At 37.5% G+C, this 12,341-nt stretch overlaps 1 protein-coding gene across 1 annotated transcript in view; it reads left to right on the plus strand.

Moving 5' to 3' along the window:
• Window positions 1-12,341, plus strand: part of FAM171A1 (family with sequence similarity 171 member A1) — a 141,921-nt gene that overhangs the window by 106,663 nt on the left and 22,917 nt on the right. The window contains exons 3-4 of the mRNA XM_085310560.1: window positions 4,997-5,089; window positions 10,637-10,795. Of these exons, the coding sequence (XP_085166686.1) occupies window positions 4,997-5,089; window positions 10,637-10,795 (252 nt within the window). The remainder of the gene's footprint in view (window positions 1-4,996; window positions 5,090-10,636; window positions 10,796-12,341) is intronic.

The following is a 12,341-nucleotide window of genomic DNA, read 5'->3' on the forward strand; positions in this document are numbered from 1 at the left end:
ACAGCTCCACTGAAAATACAAACCTGCTCCAGATCTTTTTCTTTATTGGGACTCTGTTTTCCAGTGTGCTGTCTCAGCAGCTCTGATACACTAACTCATTTCTCTCTCAAGTGTAGCAATGACAGTTGTACTGTATGCTTACCAAAAAAGTATGTTTACCAAAAAGTCCTGGGCTTTCAGTTCTTTGCCATGTCCCATAGGTCAATTTTAATCTGCAGTTGTGTTATCCATCTCCAAAGAGTCTCTCTAACATAATTAGCATGATTAACAGGCAAACAAATATTATAATAATAATAATACTTCCATGCAATTTCTTACCTGAATACCTCAAAAGTCTGTGAAAAGTAGGAGTTATTACRTTATCCCTGCTATACAGGAGAGGAAGCTGAGTCATGAAGACTGTATGTGTAGTACTAAATGGAACAGGTCAAGAGTGGCTCTCTGACCCTGAGACCTTATAACAAGATGAAGCTCATATCCAGCCAGCTTTCATCTACCTCTTCTCTAATCCCCAGCCACAATTAGTCATTCTGTTCAAGCCGTTCAGGAATGGTCCCAGGCCCATGTTATGCCCAAACTGCACGTAAACACACCTCAGAATTGCTAATTAGCACAGGCCAACCCATGCCAGGTTTTAAGTATACTAATAAATCCAAACCCGGAATTACACTTTAGGTATTTCAACATGCTGTTTACTTAACTTGCATTCAGTTGCTTCAGATAAGACAGACTTAGTCCATATTTTCACTRCCATATTCTGTCATATTCTTCAGGTATCTAATAGGGCTATTTAGAAGATGGAGGCAAGGTTTAAGAGCACAGAGACAAAGAATGATTAGCAATTGAAACACATCACAGCAAGGAGAATCCCAGATAAATAAAGCGAAGCAGGACTGCCAAAACTCAGCTGAAGAAGCCTCTGCTTGAGCTGAGGTTGAACCAGGTGACCTACAAGAGGTCCTTTCCAGCCCTATTTTGCGATTCTATTTAGAAATTTCCTTGACAAATTTTCTTTTTAAATAAGTTAAAATGCCAGCTTCCTTATCATACTTAAGGTCCTGCCTTAAGACACAATCATATGTGATTAGAGTATGCAGTAGCCATTTTTTGCCTCATATCTTCCTACTCATGCCCAAGATCTGTTGAATGCAACCTACTCTTCCATGGATCTGGGTTTTGTTTGGTTTGCTTTTTGTTTGTTGCTTTTTCTGAAATACTGATCTTGAGGGAAGGGAATCAAATGTGGCATTACTGTTTTGGTTAGTCACTGAAGTTTAAAGAACAGTAATTGTATACATAGTTACCACAAAATCTTTTTTTTCCACAGTTGAAACATGAGCTTAATTCAGAAAATAAAGATTCCTTTCACTGTCAGTCTTCCTCCATTGAAATTGCTAGACAGTTTGCCATTGATTTCATTGAGGGTGGAATCTTTTCTGTACCTTGAACTTAGTCCTTCCTTTGTTTAAAGAAACAACAAGTTAAAACTTGATACATCCCATGCAGATTTAGTAGGTCTGTTCTTTGAATTACTCCCTAAAAAGGACATGGCATAGTAGTTTAGACCCAAAATAATTAGACTGTTATTTTTCTATATTGTAGAGTTTCAATGTTTATAGTGCTTAAAAAACTTTACAAGAACTATTTGTATTTAAATGTGCTCCTGTTTAGAGGTTTTGAAAATGACATTTTTTGTTGGTTTTGTTTTGTTTTATTTTGATTTAATCTGAGTTGAATGTTGGGGAACAAGCAATATATCTAAATCTTGATTCTGCAGTGAACAGTCTGGGCACATGCTTAGAGCACAACTTTAATTTCCCAAAATTGCCATTTTGTAGCAGTAGTAATTGTCATCTCACAGATAGGCCATACCAAGTAGCATTGCACCCATGTCAGTGGTTTAAGTTAATGTGCCAACCTGTATGCTATGGTGAGTGATGTATGGACATGTTTCCTTCCACCACCTCAGTGTGGAAATGATAACTACAAGCAGGAAGTAGGTTTGCAAGCTGTAGGGCTGTAAGGTTTAAAGTGCTGTAACAAGACTTTGTCAAAGAATGGAGATTATTCCACTGGAGAAAATGCGCATTAGTATAATCTGAGGATGCAAAGCTGTGCAGCCACTTGTGATGCTGTTGTAATGACTTTAGGGAGCAAGCATCAAGGTTTTTGTTTTCATAATTGGACAGAAATTTTCTTTTCTAAAATCAACTGMAATAATGACAGGTCTTTTCCACTTAAGCAGTAGGATTATTATTTACTTTATGAAAAATGGTAGGAGGAAAAGAATAAGATCTTTTTCTCCCATTAAATTATTTATCAGGAGAATCCCAATTCCACTTATTAACAGTTCATTAGTTTAACATCACTTGAGTTGTTGATGTGTTCATGGTGAAAGACATGCTCATTATAATTTTTGGCTACRTATAGAAGTTTTGTTTTCTGGCCAATAATTTGGAAGAAAAAATTACAACTGTTAGTCCGCAACTAAGAGGAATCTTGGGAGATTGCTGAGCAATGAAGAGAGGGTCTCAAGGCAACCCAGTTCAGACTGGCTGATAAGGTAGCAAACAGGCAGACAGTTTTCACTCTGGTGAAGTACAGTTCTGGGAGCAGAGCATACTCGTATTTCTGGGAGAGGAGAGCTCGTTTGGGAAGCAGTGACTCTGTGGAAGACACATGACTCATGGTAGATGAACAGTTGAAAATAAGATCCTGAAGCAGCACTGCAGAAAGGAAGAATAATCTGATCCTTAGCTATGAAATAAGAAAAAAGTAAAGGAAATTCTGAGAAATACAGAGTTTTATATCTCAGCACTTGTCAGTAGCACAGGCACTTCTGGAAATCTACGTCCAATTCTGGATCCACAATTCAAGAAGAATGTCAAAACCTCAGGGGTTTTAGAGGGTATCTCAAAAGTGATTAAAAGATTGGAGAATACGGTGTTTGAAGTRCTTCATTTATTTTGCTCATCAGAGAGGAAATCATGGGGTAACTTGATCATAGTCCATCAGTACCTGTAATGCAAACAGGAAATGGGTAAGAGAGACTGGTTCTGTCAAGTGGACTAACATGAAAAAAAAAATTAAGTGACTGGAAATCAAACCTCAGTAAATTTTTATGGATAAAAAGGCACACAGTTTTAACTGCCATCATAATTAGTTACGGAACACTCAAATGTTATGTTGTATTCTTTACCACTGGACGCTTTTAAAAGCAGACTTGGTAGGGGGTTTTTTGGTTTTTGTTTTTTTTTCCTCACAACATGGTTTCTAGTTTAAGCACAATTACTGAATCTGAAGTAGTGATTAATTCAGGGAAGGCCAATTTTGAGCAGGAGTAAGACTAGASTAGATCATCACAGTGATCCCTCTAGCCTAAAAAAAATGGCTTTCTGTGTTTGTCATGCTGAGAAATGATTGTACGAAAAAGCCCAAGGGAAGTTTAGAGGTTATCTGTGCATTACGGCCTGGCACATTCAGAAGATGATGTTGGCATGGTTTATTGTATTGAGCCCCCTAGAGTATCTAAATTATATTAGCTTTCTTTATACAAATTAAATTATTGGAGTAAAAACAAACAGATTTTGCTACCTTAATGCTCCTTACACTAGCCATTCTTTCTTATGTTGATTGATGTGTACGTTTTTTTCAGATGCATAATGTTCAAAAGAAAATTCTTAGCTGTAATTACARTAACTTTTTTTTGATTTTTTTTGATGTGCTTACATGGTTTTAAGACAATAGTTTAAGTCATGATTCTTACCAGTATATTGCTCCTATCTTCTGCTTTATCCCGTATTTCTCATAAACACTAGAATTTTTGATCTTTAAAAAGTGAATAGATTTTTATAACAAAAATAGCAAACAGTCTCCCAATTTGTTTCTATCATCTATGTGGTCTCTTGGATCAAATAATATATATTAATTCAGAAGAAATTTATAAAGCTCCAGAAAATCAGAAGAGCTTGTGCTATTCTTTAATTAGTCAGGTCTGGAAAAGTGTTCCTCAGTTTGTGGTCACTTAAAATGAAATGACTACTTTCCACATGCAGATGTGGAGTCCTGCCCATTCATCGAAAAGGATTAGTCTACGTTATTTTCTTCCTCTCCTTCTATCTCTGAAAGCCATGTAGGGAGTAGAGGCAGATCTACTTCTCGGTGTTTCCATGAGTGCACAAGTCGGTTGTGCTCAGTGTCTAGTGCTGTATGTGTTTCTGGCCTTCTGAGTCTAAAATACTTGACATGAAATTGTGTCATATTTTTTCCCTCTCCAAACGTGTGCATACATACATGAACACCCTCTGACATCCAYCCTCTATGGAGTGTCGATGTCCAAGGGCAGAGGAGGCCCTTGGAAACAGATTTCTTGCAGCAAATACTATTTGTCTGTCCCCTTTCTTACCGGTGGTAGAATGATACTAGTTCTGCTATATATAGAACTTCTGTAGTGTAGGTGGTGACTTGGTAAAGACATGCTGCGTTTTAAAGCAAATTATTCAGACATATTCATCATACTTTGCATTTCTGTATGATTCTATAAGTATCTCTGAGTTCTTAAAAATTAAACTTCCTTAGAGTCTTCCTGAGGTAAGAAGTATTTTTTTTCCACCCCCYGCCCCCCCAAAAATCAGTCAGACTTACTGAAATACTAACAGGGTCAGTATTTCAGTCATCTTTATGTAATGACAAGTCATTTGTGGAGCTGGGAACCGTAACCCAAAACTCTGCTTTTCATTGCACTCTTCTATACTTCAAATTCAAATGCATGACTTTGTCAGGACTCAAAATGTGGAGTATATTGTTTAGGTCAATAGAAATAGCAAATTATTTGGTTTAGAAAATGTGTTTTATTTCTCTCATGTATACAGTATGTTTTTAATAGTTTGGATTGCCTATTTTTGAAAGAATAATAGACGAAAATAAGTTCCCTTRTTATTGGGTTATTTTTGTAAGAATTCAAATATATCGCACTTAAACCACTTCTCTTCTACAGTGTTCTCTTCACTGAGTCTTGGCCTTCTTCCTGAACGCTCAGCTACTCTAATGGTCTATGATGATGTAGTCCAGATAGTCTCAGGATTTCAAGGTATGGTGATTTGTGAAAGTTGGAATTGAAATTTAAATGACACTTAAAGAAAAACCTGACAACCTGGTTCTTTCTGAACGCTGTGCAATTGGAGACACCAGATTTTCCTGAGAAACTCCTATGAGTTCACTGAGGGATGTAGGGCCAGGCCTCTCCTCTGTGGGATGGTTTTACTGAATTGATTAATACCAAAATTCTTCTATAATGACTGTGACTAGGGAATTTTAGTTACTTAGGAATAAACAAATTTGAACTTTAGTGTGGCGGCTGAAAGCAAGAAATTAAATTTCTTTCATTATCTGTTAGTTATTTCTTCATCTAGCCTTATCTAACCATCCTTCCAGTAAACATTTTCTGATGTTGTTATTCTCTAAGAATTTTCTGTAGTTTTAAATTATCTTACTTCCTACTGTGAATGCCTTAGAAATATAAAAGCATAGGTGCATTAAAAATTTCTCATATACACTTTGCTGGATAGCATATGTAAATGTACTTAATTACTTCCTGTAGACCCCTTAGCAGATTGCCTGCAAACCTACATACTATGAAACCCGCTGTATTAGCAGAATAAAGGTTGGAGCACCTTTTCATAAGGCCAAACACAGAAGTAAAAGCAACATCAGTATCGGACAGATGAAAAATGTGTGTTTCCTGAATTGCACAGTAGAAGATTAAAAGGTTCCTCTAATAGGGATCTGAGCGATACTTAGTCCAATTGATCTGATATACTGAGGTAAGTCTCTTGATAAAAGAACAGATGTTTTTAAAGATACCTCGATGACCTGAAACAAGGGGCCTTCCTTCCTGTTAGCATTCTTATTATCCATAAACTGTGTATTAGTTTTTCACATGCAGTATGAATACCATCATTCTGAACTCYAGCAGACAGTTAATAAACAGGGGACTACTACTTTCAATAATACTTTAAGATAATCTTGTTTTATCTGAGGGAATAGAATAACATCTTTTATTATGGTTAGAAACCATCTAGACACAACAGGCTTTTCATTAATGAGAGCACTAGATATGACTGAAGCTGAAAAAGCACTACACAAATTATGTAGCTGCTGGAACACTCAGAAGGAGCTACATAACAACACAGCTGTGGTACGTATATTCTGCAGTTTGAGAGCTGACATTATCTAATGGGGTAAATTTATGGACTATGGAGTATGTTAAACCACAAGGGATTCCAGTAGACAAAACATGAAACATTGTTTACCAACAGTATTTTGCTGTCATGCTGTATTAAATATTCTTACTCAAATATGCTTATATTATGCAATTTACTGAAAAAGAAAAATTTTTTCTTTTTTGTAGCTTCCTTTCTTCAAAAAACAGGGGATGTTAAAGGGCTAGAGGGACATTTAACAACTAATTGGCACTCATGAATGTATTCCCCATAGTTTTGCTCCCTTCAGTGATTTTCTTCAGGATGTGCCCGATATTTTTAAATTGGAGTAATATAACATATTCTGACTCCATGCTGKCATAGCAGAAAAGGAAGAAAAGGGAAGAAGGTGTTACCCAAATTATTTTAAGAGTTGGAGTTTATTTGAACTCTTGTTCTTGCATAGCAAAGGCTATTCTATAGGACCAATCCACGCTCCTTTTCCTAGGAATTCTCTCACGATKAAACCTAAATGAAAGACAGCCTAGACATTGTACCTGCCTTTGAATGGAACCTCTCTAATCCTGATTCAGAATTCTTGTGACCTAGTTTTTCTCTCTGTTACTCTTCCAATTTATTTTCCAGTAACTTTGAGCTGCTTCAAAAGAGATGATCAGGAGTTACCCTAGTGCAAAAATGAGAACAGAACAGAACTCATTATACTAGGAACAGACTGGGAACACTGGTGTTTAAAGCACCAATCAGAGGAAAAGAAAGGCCTGTCTAGTACAGTAAGTTACCAGTTGCCTTTGAATAACTAATCAAGCAAGCAACTTATTATGCAATTGAGAAGTTTGAGTCGATGCAGCCAACTTCATTTTTGTGATGGGATTACAATCCACTGCTGTATTCTGACAGTAATTGCGAGGGATGGAGCTTGCCAGCCACTGAGCCATTCAGGTTATGTAATACCGGCAGAGTGACAAGCTCAACTTCAGTGTTCAAAGGGTGGGAACTGTAAGGGTATCCTCTCCCTGGCTCTTACGTATGAGGAATTAGAGCATAGGTTGATTATATTGGAGATGTTACTTAGCATAGACTGAGGCTCAGACAACAGTGTGGCTCGACATGGCATGCCTGCAGTGTCTGCTCAGAGGCACTCCTGAGATGGTTACATCTCCAGGTGTGCATCAGCAAACTAGAAATGGCAGCAGTCGAATCACGGTTGGTTTGCTGGCAGGAGGTTGCTTAAAGAAGRTGTAAACACTGCCGAGAAGTCCTTGCCGTCGTACCACCTGCCAAGTGGAGAGAGGACTCGCCTGCCAGTTTTACACTTGAATGTATTTGGGTTTTATTTTGATGTTWAAAGTCAAAACAAGGTTTCTTGAGTAATAAAAGCAATAATAAGATTATTATAGCTTCCTCGTGGTAAGTGTTGACTTGTTGAAAAATACTCTCTTGTAAGACTCTAGTCAGCACAAATCTTTCTCTCCTTTTTACTGCTTCCACTTCCCACAGCAAAGCTGCTCCCAAGGATAAGTACTAAAACGCTCAGTGACCTCTGCTAAAGCAGTGCACTGATGATCTTCTAGCAGGGTGGTGAGAGCATTGGTGGATGCCTCTCTCACAAGCCTCTCGCTAATAGCTCCCAATCTTCTGCCCTTCAAGACACTTCTGGGGTTTGGAGAGATCTGGCTGAGGAGCCGAGAGGAGAGTCATAGCCCATGACAGATTGCAGGCAACTTTCTCACTATTGAGTTTTCCCACCACCAGCAATGCAATGAGGAGAGGAGGAAAGGGGCATTTCTTTAGAGAGCTGAGGTTAATTTGTGTGGATATCCCTTGTGGGAAGAAGGGGATATAGCTGAAGGGAGAGAGAGGGCAGTGTGTGGCAGCAAAGCAGGGTGCCTGGGAGGAAAGCGGCTTTGCTGGTGTAAAGACTGATTCCCTTGTACAGTCTTCACTAGGGATGCATTCACTTTGATGCCCAGATTTTATACCCATGCTAATGAATTAAGCATCTGCCAGGCAATGATAGGCAAATATTTTTATTCCTGGTTTGTGGAGAGGTTAAGTGACTTTCCTGAGGTCCAGGATTTGGCCACTGACAAAGAACCTAGGTTCCTCAGGACATCTCTGGTTGAAGGAGTTTGCTCTTGGTAATGAAGCATCTGAACTAACTAGTTATTCTGCAGACCAACTTATTGTATGGGCTGCTTTATATATGCAGTTTTGTTATAACAAATGATCGGAAACTTCCTTTTTATATAGGGAGTTGTTTCTGAATAGCTAATACCTTAAAATGTGCATCCTAGCTTATTGCTGTGCTAGTTCCCAGTCAACTCTGGGGCTTAGCCATAAGAGTGTATTGTCTGCAGCATCCAAGAAATTGAAGCTTGCATTCAGAGCCTCCCTAAGAATTTATAATTTGGCAGCTCATGGCTCTCCCAGGTGCTACAAAATAACCGCTTTTTTCTAAAAGGAAGCTCCAGAGCCTCCCAATAAATTACTATGTTAAACAGGCTCAACAACAGTTTTGTTTCTAATTCTTAATTACTTCAGTCTTCAGAAATACAATACCAGTTCTTGGCAGCTTGAATAATTCATCTTAGTCAGATCTTTAGACAGGTGAAAATCCTACAATTTTACATTGAACTGTTGGTGATAATCCTAATACTGGTTTCTTTGTTGTGTTTTTTTTTTGTTTCCTTTTTATTTTATTTTATTTTTTTTTTGTTACTGTGGATGCTTGTCCATATGGAACATATGAACCCACACAGCAGTGCAGGCAGAGACTCCTGAATGCTTGAACAGATCTGTCCCGGAGGTACAGCAAACTATTACGATGTTGCAAAGCACCAGGGAGATAAGTCTTCCCCTGAGTTCACTGCAGTCAATTTATTTAGTCTCTTTTATGTTGTTTTCCATTTAAGCCTAGCAATTGGCTAAGAGAGATTTCTTGTTTCAAGAAAAAAGAGAGACATTGTTTCATTGATAAATTGTTTGATGACTATCTTCAGCATTTAGGGATACTGCTAGTTTTGAGATCCTGATGTAAATACTTCAGTGTTTCAGAAATTAAAAAGGAAAAGCCTTTTCTTGCCAAGTTACTAAAGAAATGACAGCTAAACAGTTAATGATCAGTTCTTTGGAGATACTTATTTGCCCACATAGCAATTATTATGGCTGATACAAAATTTGTTGTGTGGAATTTCATGTTTTCTCATGATTATAACTCTTGCGAGAAGATAATTCAAAAGATTCCACTCTCCTGGTTAATGACATCGGTAGTTGTAAAATTTAGCAGTTGTGAGTCAAGCTCTTGAATTCTTTTTGTCAGTGAAGTTGCGTGTAACATAAAGCTACTGTGTCAGACTAATAGAGGAAAAGAAGCAAAATTGTTTTGAGCTGACATCTTTGAACCACATAGTCAAGTATGAATTAAGAAAAAAACCTGCTTGCCTCTTCATTTTGTGCTGTGCGGGGAGCGTTCTGCAAGTATTCAAAATGAACTCTGGAGAATACAATAGCTTTTGATTTGAAATTTAATTTGCATGTTGTACACACAAACTTGCAGATGGAATCTTGCTGTGTGTTGCTAAATTGTATTAATGGTGAGGATCCATTGAAAAATACTGTAGACTTTGTAAACCAGGGATTTAAATGAGACATGAAATAGTACATGAAACAGTCGTAGAACATGTTGCAGTAAATATTCTTCAATTAACGTCTAGTGATCTTGGAAAAAATGCTAAAACTATACAACACAGAGGAAAATGGAGAAATCTTACATAGCAAGTAATCTGACTCTATTTAAAAGATGTGTTCATTGAGTAGGAAAACATGGAAACCGTTTTCACCCAAGCTTTGACAAGTGAATCTTTTTGTGTGATGTTTTTACTGAGTGCTATCTCGGTGATAGAGATGGTAACATGGCCAGGGCTTTGTAAAAATAAATAAAAWTTTTTTAAAAGTGGAAAATTACACAAGTTAATTTAGACTACACGTAGAGTTTTAGTCTCTTCAAAGATCACTTTAAAGAGTTTAAAATATACTGTTATTCCAAAGGAAATAAAATTTAAACAATAATGTTGAACTGCATACTTTTTTTAAGCTTTTACATAAATTACCTCTGAATTCATTTCTAGTTTCTGTCGTATTCATTAAAAGAAGGTTGTAATGAATTTTGAAGTGATCCTGGGAATAACATRAACATACGATACTAGATGCCTTAAAAATTTTACTCTATGATACTTGTGGAAAAATAATAGCAGTTGCAAAATAAATACTAAAAAATTTTATTTCCTCCAGTTTTGCAGTAGCTTTCTGATATCTCTCTCCATCTCAAGCTATTTTAATTTATAATGAAAAAACTGCAAATGCACTCCTAAATATTCTATCCTCCCTGGATATAAAGTCACTTTTAATTTTTTTAGGGGCACGGACTCAGCCACAAGTTCACTTTCAGAGAAGATCTGTGAAATTACCAGAGAACACTAGCTACAGTGATTTGACAGCGTATCTAACAGCAGCCAGTTCACCCTGGGAAGTGGACAGTTTTCCTTATTTGCAGGGATTAGATGGAAATGGAACAGGTAACGCACTAATTTTGTTATTGTTCTGATTTCATACTGGTCCGAGGATCCAGCTCTTAACTCAGCTTAACAAAATTCTTGTGGTATTCGCATCATCCGGTTCTACTGCTGATAATCTTAATTATAGATATCAGTGTTTTAGTAGGCACAGAGGGCAAGATCCTCCATCCTTTTAAAGCTGCCATTGAATAGCAAAGTTGAAGACTTCTTGGCGTTGGGAGAATAGGAAAGTTTGTTACACCTGCAGTTTAGAACTGAGTCTCCAAATGTGTTATTTTGTACTTGTTCTATGTTCCACTCATAACCAAAGATTCATGTGAAGGAATAAAAGAGAGTTTAAACTTCAGAATGCCATAAAGTTGTTGTTCATTTTTTTTCTAAAAATAAATAAAATGCCCATGTAGTAAGGATTTAGTACTCTTTTATTCTACTCTGTTCTACAACAGAGTTGTTTCAATGGCTTTGTTAAATGCATTGTACTTTTGGATCAAGCTTTGGCCAATATGCACAAGTTCTTTTAGCACCAAAGAGGGGAAAACAAAAATTTGTAATAGAAACACCAGTATTGAACTCAAAGCCTTAATATGTGTTTATGACTGCCAATTTCTGTTACTCTTCTTCTRTTTCTCATTTATTCTTGATTGAAATAATTAGTGTTGTGTATGCTAGGGAAAAATAGAGGAATTGGGCATAACAGTCTTCAAAATGCTGCTGCAGAGAGGAGAAGAATAATGTGTTTTCTGTGTTTGTACTGGGATAGGAAGAAAGCAGTGGGCTTGCAGTGCAGCCAGAAAAATTCGGATTAGCGATCAGCAAAACCTTGCTAATGGTAAGGATAGTTTGAGCTCCAGGACTGATTGCTTGAGGATGCTGGATGGAGTTAGACARTCTCCTGGCAGGCTGGCACAGGCGTAGCTGAGTCTGCTTTGAAGCCAGAGAGCAAGCTGAAAGACCCTTGGAGGCCCTCCCTGCTGTTTCTCAGGGTGCATTTATCTCTGATGTGTTGATTTGGTGATGCTGAATATTAGGGCGTGTGTGTAAAGAGCATGTGAGCGAGCTTACCATTTTTTTCCTCGGATAAAACCAGCAAAATAAATTTACCTTTCTCTTTTCTGTTACAAGAAGAAATGTATCTGCTACCTTACTCTGGCCCTTCTGTCTGCTTCGGCGAGCACATCTCATCCTATCTCTTCATTTGTCATTTCCCCATTCTCATCTTCAGCCTTCACTTTGCTGTGGCTGCCTGTACTCAAACATGATGTAAGATCTCTTATCTTTCTAAAAGAAAAGAACATACTTGATCTCACTCTTCTCTCCATCTGCTTCCTCATCTCCTCTCCTTTTAACTGCAAACCCACTGAACAAACTGTTGATAGCGGGGAGGCGGGGGAAGATTCCTCTCTCCCAATCTCTTCCTCAGTGCTCTGCAACCCAACTTCCTTCTCTTGCATTTAATTAGTCAAAATAGATCTTGCCAGAATTTTAAATGATCATGTCTCCTGTGAGTTACACAATCAGCACTTCGTCTCCCTCCTGTTTTACCTCC

This window comes from Rhea americana, unplaced genomic scaffold (assembly GCF_003343005.1).
Source record: "Rhea americana isolate MKP2758 unplaced genomic scaffold, rheAme1 scaffold_32, whole genome shotgun sequence".
Classification (NCBI taxonomy): domain Eukaryota; kingdom Metazoa; phylum Chordata; class Aves; order Rheiformes; family Rheidae; genus Rhea; species Rhea americana.